At 36.6% G+C, this 13,397-nt stretch overlaps 1 protein-coding gene across 6 annotated transcripts in view; it reads left to right on the forward strand.

The window, feature by feature from the left end:
* Window positions 1-5,125: 5,125 nt before the first annotated feature.
* Window positions 5,126-13,397, forward strand: part of LOC117328110 (glucose dehydrogenase [FAD, quinone]-like) — a 35,269-nt gene continuing 26,997 nt past the window's right edge. Inside the window, exon 1 of one of the 6 annotated variants that reach the window (XM_033885480.1) lies at window positions 5,126-5,351. Coding sequence is in view for 2 of the 6 variants with exons in the window: in XM_033885481.1 (XP_033741372.1) it covers window positions 5,332-5,351 (20 nt within the window). In the remaining 4 variants the exon portion in view is untranslated. Of the gene's footprint in view, window positions 5,352-8,455; window positions 8,579-9,583; window positions 9,646-13,397 lie in introns of those variants that run through there. The other 5 variants (XM_033885481.1, XM_033885483.1, XM_033885482.1 and 2 more) reach the window with 5 other exon arrangements.

Here is a 13,397-nt window from a genome sequence, read left to right on the forward strand (position 1 = left end):
TGGTGGTACCTATTGGAAACTCTACAAACTACCCGTGGTGGTACCTATTGGAAACTCTACAAACTACCCATGGTGGTACCTATTGGAAACTCTACAAACTACCCGTGGTGGTACCTATTGGAAACTCTACAAACTACCCGTGGTGGTACCTATTGGAAACTCTACAAACTACCCCTGGTGGTACCTATTGGAAACTCTACAAACTACTCGTGGTGGTACCTATTGGAAACTCTACAAACTACCCGTGGTGGTACCTATTGGAAACTACAAACTACCCCGTGGTGGTACCTATTGGAAACTCTACAAACTACCCGTGGTGGTACCTATTGGAAACTCTACAAACTACTCCGTGGTGGTACCTATTGGAAACTCTACAAACTACCCGTTGTGGTACCTATTGGAAACTCTACAAACTACTCGTGGTGGTACGTGGTGGTACTTATTGAAAACTCTACAAACTACTCGTGGTGGTACGTGGTGGTACCTATTGGAAACTCTACATACTACCCGTGGTGGTACCTATTGGAAACTCTACAAACTACCCGTTGTGGTACCTATTGGAAACTCTACAAACTACTCGTGGTGGTACGTGGTGGTACTTATTGGAAACTCTACAAACTACCCGTGGTGGTACGTGGTGGTACTTATTGGAAACTCTACAAACTACCCGTGGTGGTACCTATTGGAAACTACAAACTACCCCGTGGTGGTACCTATTGGAAACTACAAACTACCCCGTGGTGGTACCTATTGGAAACTACAAACTACCCGTGGTGGTACCTATTGGAAACTACAAACTACCCCGTGGTGGTACCTATTGGAAACTCTGCAAACTACTCGTGGTGGTACATGGTGTTACTTATTGGAAACTCTACAAACTACCCGTGGTAGTACGTGGTGGTACTTATTGGAAACACTACAAACTACCCCGTGGTGGTACCTATTGGAAACTCTACATACTACCCCGTGGTGGTACGTGGTGGTACCTATTGGAAACTCTACAAACTACCCGTGGTGGTACGTGGTGGTACCTATTGGAAACTCTACATACTACCCCGTGGTGGTACCTATTGGAAACTCTACAAACTACCCGTGGTGGTACCTATTGGAAACTCTACAAACTACCTGTGGCGGTACTGTTGGCTGGTTAAGGAGATTATGAACATTGATACAGATTTTTAAGAGTGTTGCCAAAAAAGCACTTTGCTTTTGCGACAGTCTGCCGCTCGTAAAACTCAACGTCTTCAATGGTACTGTGTGTGTTTGAAGTTAGGTGTGATGTATTTATAAACTTAAAGTTACAATATACAATACACTTGATACTACAAATAATGAACCAGAACGGAGATTATATTTAACACGCAGTCACATTGCCTGTGTGAGATCATCATGCTCATGGTAATATATATAATGTGGGGGTCCGTTGATATACTCATATTGTTTGGTGCTTTAAACACTAATGTTTATTTACATTACAAGTTCAGATTATGCTGGAGATATAAACAGATGTTCCTGACAACATACATGTGTACATGTTAGATAGGTAAACTTGTATATAGGTATATATTGTACCTGATGTATTTGAACTCTCTCTAGTACAAAATATATCAGATGAATCTAATCACTAACAAGTGTGGAGGTTGCCAATGCAAATTTATGTTAATAAGGATATCAACATTAAACTCCACTGTTTATGTGGATGTGTTCCCTTATCAACATTAAACTCCACTGTTTATGTGGATATCAACATTAAACACCACTGTTTATGTGGATGTGTTTCCTTATCAACATTAAACACCACTGTTTATGTGGATGTGTTTCCTTATCAACATTAAACACCACTGTTTATGTGGATGTGTTTCCTTATCAACATTAAACACCACTGTTTATGTGGATATCAACATTAAACTCCACTGTTTATGTGGATGTGTTTCCTTATCAACATTAAACACCACTGTTTATGTGGATGTGTTTCCTTATCAACATTAAACACCACTGTTTATGTGGATGTGTTTCCTTATCAACATTAAACTCCACTGTTTATGTGGATATCAACATTAAACTCCACTGTTTATGTGGATGTGTTTCCTTATCAACATTAAACTCCACTGTTTATGTGGATGTGTTTCCTTATCAACATTAAACACCACTGTTTATGTGGATATCAACACTAACCTCCTCTGTTTATGTGGATGTGTTACCTTATCAACATTAAACACCACTGTTTATGTGGATGTGTTTCCTTATCAACATTAAACACCACTGTTTATGTGGATATCAACATTAAACTCCACTGTTTATGTGGATGTGTTTCCTTATCAACATTAAACACCACTGTTTATGTGGATATCAACATTAACCTCCACTGTTTATGTGGATGTGTTTCCTTATCAACACTAACCTCCTCTGTTTATGTGGATGTGTTTCCTTATCAACATTAAACACCACTGTTTATGTGGACGTGTTTCCTTATCAACATTAAACTCCACTGTTTATGTGGATGTGTTTCCTTATCAACACTAACCTCCTCTGTTTGTGTGGACGTGTTTCCTTATCAACATTAAACACCACTGTTTATGTGGATGTGTTTCCTTATCAACATTAAACACCACTGTTTAAGTGGATATCAACATTAAACTCCACTGTTTATGTGGATGTGTTTCCTTATCAACATTAAACACCACTGTTTATGTGGATATCAACATTAAACTCCACTGTTTATGTGGATGTGTTTCCTTATCAACATTAAACACCACTGTTTATGTGGATATCAACATTAAACTCCACTGTTTATGTGGACGTGTTTCCTTATCAACATTAAACTCCACTGTTTATGTGGATATCAACATTAAACTCCACTGTTTATGTGGATGTGTTTCCTTATCAACATTAAACTCCACTGTTTATGTGGATGTGTTTTCCTTATCAACATTAAACTCCACTGTTTATGTGGATGTGTTTCCTTATCAACATTAAACTCCACTGTTTATGTGGATGTGTTTCCTTATCAACATTACACTCCACTGTTTATGTGGATGTGTTTCCTTATCAACATTACACTCCACTGTTTATGTGGATGTGTTTCCTTATCAACATTAAACACCACTGTTTATGTGGATATCAACATTACCTCCACTGTTTATGTGGATGTGTTTCCTTATCAACATTAAACACCACTGTTTATGTGGATGTGTTTCCTTATCAACATTAAACTCCACTGTTTATGTGGATGTGTTTCCTTATCAACATTAAACACCACTGTTTATGTGGATGTGTTTCCTTATCAACATTAAACACCACTGTTTATGTGGATGTGTTTCCTTATCAACATTAACTCCACTGTTTATGTGGATGTGTTTCCTTATCAACATTAAACACCACTGTTATGTGGATATCAACATTACACTCCACTGTTTATGTGGATGTGTTTTCCTTATCAACATTAAACACCACTGTTTATGTGGATGTGTTTCCTTATCAACATTAAACTCCACTGTTTATGTGGATGTGTTTCCTTATCAACATTAAACTCCACTGTTTATGTGGATGTGTTTCCTTATCAACATTAAACTCCACTGTTTATGTGGATGTGTTTCCTTATCAACATTAAAGTCCACTGTTTATGTGGATATCAACACTAACCTCCACTGTTTATGTGGATGTGTTTCCTTATCAACATTAAACTCCACTGTTTATGTGGATATCAACATTAAACACCACTGTTTATGTGGATGTGTTTTCTTATCAACACTAACCTCCACTGTTTATGTGGATGTGTTTCCTTATCAACATTAAACTCCACTGTTTATAGGATGCAAGGATATTTTGGACATGAAACCAAAACTTCAGTTGAATATTCAAATTTTCATTAACACTAAAACATAAATATTGTCCAGTTATTTAACGAATATGACATATGATATTATTCAACGGTGAAAATAAATTTCATTATCCCATTGAATAAGAAGCTATTGAAATTGATAGTGTTTTACGTAAGGGCATCAAACGACGAAAATATTAACGATTTCGTGGAATAAATACCTCAATACATTTCATTGACGTCTCGTGTGAAGAGTAGCGGAGACCAACTTACAACATCTATTTTACCATCAGAATCTCATGGCATTATCTTTATAAGACTTAGTTTGATATTTAAAAGGAATCTCCTGAGTTCTGATAGTTTTCTGAGTAGTTGTGCGGGGCTGATGTATGGTTAAGTATGTAAGCCATTGTCGTTGAACTTCTCAGCAAAGTTATGCCGTTTTCGACTTTTATTTAATAAAATTGGTTACAAAAGGTATAGTTTGAGAAATTTAGTAATTAAGAAATCCACGTTAACGAAGACATTTATTACTTTTTATCAGAGATATACATCTTCATCTGTATATACATATATATGTATCTAATCAACTAAGCTATAAACACGTGACTTTTTGACCAATGAGAATGGTCCTGGCTCTGCCTTCGCATTGCGTCAGTCGTTGTCTTTTAAAATTGCATTGGAGTGTAAACTTAATATCTATCGTTTTATATAAAAATCGAGAGATGTATTATAGTAGCCTGACCAAATGTTCTGACTAAATAAACCTTGTAACAGCTGTAGTAATTAAGTGAGTTGATTTCAGCCAGTGTTAAACTGCTGTGAAGGCAATATTATGGTGTTTCGTGTGAAAACTGTAGGTGGAAACTTCATGGCATTAGATAGTAAACCATAGTACACCTGTACAATGGAGAATGTCAGGTGCTCTTTGTGATGAGACTGACGCAGCACCTGTTGGTAGAATATAATATGTCGGTATACTAAAGATGTTATCTCCATGAATGCTTTTCGGCTCTATAGCTGCATAGAAAAGCCTTCCACCACACATTATATCGTACACACTACAATTGCAGACAAAAATAGCAAAATAATTTGCAAACATCTCTTTTACCATCAGAGCCTTCTGGCGTAATCTTTATAGTTGGATATTAAAAAGGAATCGCCAAAGTTCTGTCAGTTCTCTGAGTAGCTGTTCGGCTCTGTTGTATAGTTAAGTATGTACACATTTGTTTTGCACGCGAGGGGGGAGAAAATGGTAGATTTAACACTACACACTATCAGTAGACCTTGCCACTAAATATAACACTGTGAAGTACGGCATACAACCTCTGTGTTTCTACGGCCGTGTAATGTACGTGTGGTAGTTAGGAAGTACGTGCCGTGAACAGTACTTGTGGAGGTACCGGTTATGTCGTATCTCGGACTTTAGGAACGCTCACCTGTGTGGACGCCGGCTCGGCCCTCGGGCGCCAACCATTCTGATGATTCTTTAAAGAGGATGTAAAACCAGAATGACGGCTGATGATTTCAGGTAAATATCTACAACATCAGTGGTTAGTACATATCACCTGGTCAATGTTGTGGTCGGCAGTGATCTTAACTCTGCAACAGTAGTGGTTAGCACATATCACCTGGTCTTAACGCTAACCATCCTCCAATTGAATACCAGGCATGTATACTATAACACCATTTGATCACGTGACTATTTAAGACATTTTAAATCTCAATGTGACATCGCAGACTATGCCTTACACATTGACGTAAGTAAAAGAAAAACTTAACGACCCCATTATATTATGTCCCACGTAACCACTAGTTTATGCTGTTATATACCACTGTTATTGCTGTTCGATAACTACATACTAGACTCAAAAGTAATATCGATGATAGTCAAAGGACATTGATGCAATTTGCGCAGACTTTGGTGGCTGACATGTATTTGTTAGACAATGCAGTAGCGATGGCCATGTATCCCTGTATTTAAACGGTTCTGATAGGATTTACACTTGTGTGTTAAAGGTATGATATATATTTCTGTGATACATTTTTACCAAACAAGATATACCACAATGTAGACACAGTTAGATAAGCTACAGTGTATATCAAATTGTCAAATTCAGATCAAAAATACCAACAAATCAAAAACCTTAATGAAACCGGTCTGCACAATTGTCTAGAACCTGTCATCACATGTAACATCCGTTATGATTTTCTCAATCACCACATGTGACATCCGTCATGATTTCCCCTGTCACCACATGTGACATTCGTCATGATTTTTCCAGTCACAGATGTGGCATCCGTCATGATTTTCCCTGTCACCACATGTGACATCCGTCATGATTTCCCCTGTCACCACATGTGACATTCGTCATGATTTTTCCAGTCACAGATGTGGCATCCGTCATGATTTTCCCTGTCACCACATGTGACTTCCGTCATTATTTTCCCTGTCACCACATGTGACATTCGTCATGATTTTCCTTGTCATTACATGTGGTATCCGTCATGATTTTCCCAGTCACCTTATGCGGTACCGTCATGATATCCCCTGTCACCACATGTGGTATCCGTCATGATTTTCCCTGACACCCCATCAAGTTATATTTCACAACTTTTAAAAGACTTACTATGTAAATTAACAACCATTTATTAACAATTACATAGTATTGAAGTAATAACCATATAGTATTGCTAGTGGTGTTTTAGATACGACGGCGTTATTCATCATTTACAAGCTGAAATTGAAATGTTTCGATAATAGTTTCGACCTTGTGAATGTATAACTGATGCAATTGTGTAAGATAGCTAGAGCGGTGTCTAATTATATATTCACTACACCCAATTACAACTAACTCAAACACACACGATGGTATGCCAACAATATCGCACTCACTGGTGCTCGAGAGTTAGATACCACTGCTAGATATATTAATGATTGTGAAACAATTTCCGTTATTTAATTTGTGAGAATCCGGATACATAGCTTTCCTTATCCTCTCTTAGCTGTGTATCTCTATGAGTATTGATAACAATCAAGCCTTCCTAGGTATATTCGATCTAACTACTTCTGATGGTTCTCCTTTCTCGTCCGCTGCAATGAGCTACATACAGTGTATAAATAAGCTAGCAAAAGTTTATCCACCTTTTTCATCTTACCATTCCTTTCTAGGGACTACCTCTTCAACATACTTCAAAAGATAAGCCCATATTTTCATTTCCTTGTGCTTATCATACGATCTGGCAGTCATCCTCTCCGAGAGTTGATGCTATATATAGCTGGTAGGCATACTGACGTTAGCTAATTATATGAATACAGTTAATATTATTCAATTTAATACATAACATTATTGCATAACATGCTGTGGCTTCACCAGTAGTGTCTACAAAATTAAAAGAAACAATTCAACAATTTTGTTTAATATATCTTAGGTATTCAATTAATTAATATATTCACAATCAACAATTTCCGTCTTGCATTAACTATGGTTTTCAAGCACAACGGGCATTGACATAGATATAGTAGTCACTGGGTCGATTGTTCTATAGGAACTGTACGCTTCAGCCATTTGTTGTTAGCTTACTTCGTGGAGAAGGTTTTGACAAAACACTCACTTCGCATTAGCTTTTTGTACAGACTGCATCGGTTAACAGGAGGAAACGCTAAAATTTCGTGGATCAGTCCTTTGAAAATGGCGCCGTCTGGTTGACGTTCCAGTAACGTCACAAAGAGACGACGTCATAATTATGTTACTGATTCCCGCGCTTATTAATCCGCTCTGCCTTTTTTAACTGCTTTACGATAATTTCAACGGAGCCAGAGCTTACTAATAGCAGACGTCCGAGTATAAAAACAATTAACAACCGTCTAATAGCAGACGTCCGAGTATAAAGACAATTAACAACCGTCTAATAGCAGACGTCCGAGTATAAAGACAATTAACAACCGTCTAATAGTAGACGTCCGAGTATAAAGACAATTAACAACCGTCTGATAGCAGACGTCCGAGTATAAAGACAATTAACAACCGTCTAATAGTAGACGTCCGAGTATAAAGACAATTAACAACCGTCTAATAGCAGAAAGATGACCGTGGTATGTTACGTTATAGAACAGCTTATCAGACTGCACAAACCTGGTGGAAAGTAAAAATGTTTCAAGGTCGCAACCTTTCAGAAATGTATACTTAAAACAAAACTCCAGGATAGCAATTCCGCTGTGGTTAAACTCCGCAGATAAGGTATAACTTTTTAAGCCTCGCATGAAATCATTCTTTTCTTTTTTGCGTTAATTCCCATGAAAATCTTTTCTAGGAATATACTTTCCTTTACCTACACACAGCCGTTACTACATAACGGGCAACCCGATAGATCAAATATTTACTTTGTAATAAAAATCATATGTTAGTAATATACACCGACAATGTTCATCATCAGAACATACACACGAGGATGGATTCAGACGTTTTAAAAGAGAACCCATTGGTGCATATACTCTATAGACGTAGGCCTAGGTACCGCTGCTGCTTCACAGTACAATAATGCAATTCAATGTACAACCTAGTACATTTAGAACTTGGCAACGAATCATGTAATCCTGGTTCTACTGATGTGAGGATGAAATGATGTCTCCCATCAGTTCCATTAACGTATTAATATACAACAGTGTGTAAAGGTAGGGCTGGGAAAGTATCAGAAGGAAGGTACACACCTACACACGTACTGGGATCTGACAGACTGCATTCCTATGGACGAGAGGTAGGGACTAGCTTGGCTATTGATAAATCCTTTATCAGCTTTAATATTTTGTTGGATATGTTCAGTAATCAGTTTTTATCTGTGTTGAATATGGTTAGTGACTATTATTTTAACTCTTTGTCGAATATGAGAAGTGACGAATGTTTACATTTGTTGTATTGATTATGACTAGTGTGAATACTTAATCTTTGTTGAGTATAAATACTGGTTATTAAAACGTTTAAATCCTGTTTGACTTGTCTGACTATAATATACGATAATTTCATCTTCTTTATGTTTGTCACTAAACATCAAAGTGAACTAACCTATTAGATATAGATAGGTACAAGTGTATGTCTGTTTTGTTATCTTGTTCCAATGCCACTGATTTATATTTATATATCATTGGTGTAAGATTAGTTGAATATGACTTCCTTCTTAAATTTAATACAATCTTTTGGATTAACGTATTTTCCAAGACAGTGTTTAGAAAAAAACAATCTTTTTCTATTTTACCACAATAACGAAACACGTTATATCAGCTTGCAGTAATAATTCTGACTAGTAGTTACATGCAGTTATTTGTGTTTTTTTTTCTAGTTAAAGGGTGAAATGTAATGCACATCTATTATGAGTTTATTCTCAAAATTGCTAAAACTACAGGGGAATATCATGCTGGAAAAATAAGTAGGACTCTCATAAAAACTCTCCCCGGACGTGAAAAGTGTGAGATCACCTGACCGACCACGTGGTTTTCCTAGGTACCTCCCGTTTCCTCACACAACAAAAACCCTCCCGCGCTTCTTTCATCTGGGCCAACACGCATGATTGGTATAAGTTGATATAACTTGTTTCGCGGTTGATGTAAAATAAATTAAGCTAACAAGTGTTAGAAATATGCTCATTTTGGCTAACACTAAAATATGCTCATTCGGCTAACACTAAAATGTGCTCATTCGGCTAACACTAACATGTGCCCATTTGACTAACACTAAAATGAAATCTTACAACAGTTCTAAAAGTAAGGCTTAGCAGTAAGAGTTAATCTACCTGGAGCTCCGGTTCTTAGTGGGGAAACACCTGTTCTGGTAAGTCAATTTATCTATTCTTTATCCTCGAGATATCACTTGTCTCTCTGCTATATAATACTATACATCATATCCCGTCATAGTGTATGTCTGGTATATTTAGCTCACCTGCCCGAAGGGCAAGTGAGCTTATGCCGTGGTGCGGCGGCCGTCGTCCTTCCGTCCGTCCGGCGTCAACCTTTTCATTGAAACAACTTCTTCTCAATAGCCAAGAGGCACAGGGACTTGATATTGGGCCTGTAGCATGCTGGGGTGAGGGGCTACCAAGTTGTTCAAATGAATGACATTGACCATCATTCAAGGTCACATGGGTCAAATAGGCTATAATCTTCAAACGACTTCTTCTCAATAACCAAGAGGCCCAGGGACTTGATATTGGACCAGTAGCATGCTGTGGTGAGGGGCTACCAAGTTCGTTCAAATAAATTACCTTGACCTTCATTCAAGGTCACATGGGTCAAATAGGTTATAATCTTCAAACGACTTCTACTCAATAACCAAGAGGCATATGGACTTGATATTGGGCCTGTAGCATGATGGGGTAAAGAGCTACCATGTTTGTTCATATAAATGACCTTGACCTTCATTCAAGGTCACGTGGGTCAAATAGGTTATAATCTTTAAACAACGTCTTCTCAAACACCAAGAGGCCCAAGTACTTGATGTTGGGCCTGTCTGTAGCATGCTAAGGGCCAAGAGTCACCAAGACCCCCGATCTTAGGCCAATGGTATGCTGAAATGAAGGACTAGAAAATATATTGACATGGATAAACCTAGCTTTCTTTGATATTTGAATAAAGTGGTATCAGCATAGTATCTGTAGAAATGACCTCAATCAACTGCAAATTTGCTGTAGAGCCAGGTGAGCAACACAGGCCCATTGGGCCTCTTGTATACTATACATCATATCCCGTCATAGTGTATGTTTGTTATATAATACTATACATCATATCCCGTCATAGTGTATGTTTGTTATATAATACTATACATCATATCCCGTCATAGTGTATGTTTGTTATATTATACTATACATCATATCCCGTCATCGTGTACATATCCCGTCATAGTGTATGCTTATTATATAATACTATACATCATATCCCGACATCGTGTATGTTTGTTATATAATACTATACATCATATCCCGTCATCGTGTATGTTTGTTATATTATACTATACGTCATATCCCGTCATAGTGTATGTTTGTTATATAATACTATACATCATATCCCGACATCGTGTATGTTTGTTATATAATACTATACATCATATCCCGTCATAGTGTATGTTTGTTATATTATACTATACATCATATCCCGTCATCGTGTACATATCCCGTCATAGTGTATGTTTGTTATATAATACTATACATCATATCCCGTCATAGTGTATGTTTGTTATATTATATTATACATCATATCCCATCATCGTGTATGTTTATTATATAATACTATACATCATATCCCGTCATCGTGTATGTTTGTTATATTATACTATACATCATATTCCGTCATAGTGTATGTTTGGTATATTATATTATACATCATATCCCGTCATCGTGTATGTTTATTATATAATACTATACATCATATCCCGTCATCGTGTATGTTTGTTATATTATACTATACATCATATCCCGTCATAGTGTATGTTTGTTATATAATACTATACATCATATCCCGACATCGTGTATGTTTGTTATATAATACTATACATCATATCCCGTCATAGTGTATGTTTGTTATATTATACTATACATCATATCCCGTCATAGTGTAAGTCTGGTATATTATACTATACATCATATCCCGTCATCGTGTATGTTTGTTATATAATACTATACATCATATCCCGACATCGTGTATGTTTGTTATATAATACTATACATCATATCCCGTCATAGTGTATGTTTGTTATATTATACTATACATCATATCCCGTCATAGTGTAAGTCTGGTATATTATACTATACATCATATCCCGTCATCGTGTATGTTTGTTATATAATACTATACATCATATCCCGACATCGTGTATGTTTGTTATATAATACTATACATCATATCCCGTCATCGTGTATGTTTGTTATATTATACTATACATCATATCCCGTCATAGTGTAAGTCTGGTATATTATACTATACATCATATCCCGTCACAGTGTATGTCTGGTCTAACACTGCGATGTTTTTGTATAACTGATTCATCATAAACTCTCATTTATATCGTACACTAAACTTTTTTGTTCGTTTAGTCAGAGTTGCCAAACAGTTGATATCTCAGCAGAAATATAATGAATGCCTTAAGTCTGTTATCACCTGTTGGTCGATAGACATACCTCGGTATATACATGACCAATGATGAGGACTATTGCCACACTAACAGTTTAAGTTTCTGACACTACGTTCTATAAGTGAGTTAGCAGCTGGTTATGAGGAGAGAAAGATAGCCATGGACAACTGTTATAGAGGTTAATCAGCCCTATCCAGGTGTCAGAGTTGGAGCAGTGTATTTAAAAATAATTTTGTATCCATGGAAACCAAAAAATAAACAAAATATTTTTTCTCCAATAACCTAGATGAATGGCGTTGCTACACATTCTAGACTGTTTACATAATTGGTCAGGTATATATGTTCTGATTGGGGGTTAAGGACGACATACATTAAAGTTTTACGAAGATACACCCAGGTATGAAGTGACGAGCATATACATGTAGTAAATCTGTGTACTAGGTACAATGATAAAGGCACAGCAAGATAATGATTGGTATAGCGAGATAATAATTGGTATAGCGAGATAATGATTGGTATAGCGAGCTAATGATTGGTATAGCGAGATAATGATTGGTATAGCGAGATAATGATTGGTATAGCGAGATAATGATTGGTATAACGAGATAATGATTGGTATAGCGAGATAATGATTGGTATAGCGAGATAATGATTGGTATAGCGAGATAATGATTGGTATAGCGAGATAATGATGGGTATAGCGAGATATTGATTGGTGTAGCGAGATAATAATTGGTATAGCGAGATAATGATTGGTATAGCGAGATAGTGATTGGTATAGCGAGATAATGATTGGTATAGCGAGATAATGATTGGTATAGCGAGATAATGATTGGTATAACGAGATAATGATTGGTATAGCGAGATAATGATTGGTATAGCGAGATATTGATTGGTGTAGAGAGATAATGATTGGTATAGCGAGATAATGATTGGTATAGCGAGATAATGATTGGTATAGCGAGATAATGATTGGTATAGCGAGATATTGATTGGTTTAGAGAGATAATAATTGGTATAGCGAGATAATGATTGGTATAGCGAGATAATGATTGGTATAGCGATATAATGATTGGTATAGCGAGATAATGATTGGTATAGCGTGATAATGATTGGTATAGCGAGATAATGATTGGTATAGCGAGATAATGATTGGTATAGCGAGATAATGATTGGTAAAGCGAGATAATGATTGGTATAACGAGATAATGATTGGTATAGCGAGATAATGATTGGTATAACGAGATAATGATTGGTGTAGCGAGATAATGATTGGTATAGCGAGATATTGATTGGTGTAGAGAGATAATGATTGGTATAGCGAGATATTGATTGGTTTAGAGAGATAATGATTGGTATAGCGAGATATGGATGGTAGAGGATAAGATAAAATGGTATTAGCGAAGATAATGATTGGTATAGCGAGATAATGATTGGTATAGCGATATAATGATTGGTAT

Source organism: Pecten maximus, chromosome 5, assembly GCF_902652985.1.
Source record: "Pecten maximus chromosome 5, xPecMax1.1, whole genome shotgun sequence".
NCBI classification, from domain to species: Eukaryota; Metazoa; Mollusca; class Bivalvia; order Pectinida; family Pectinidae; genus Pecten; species Pecten maximus.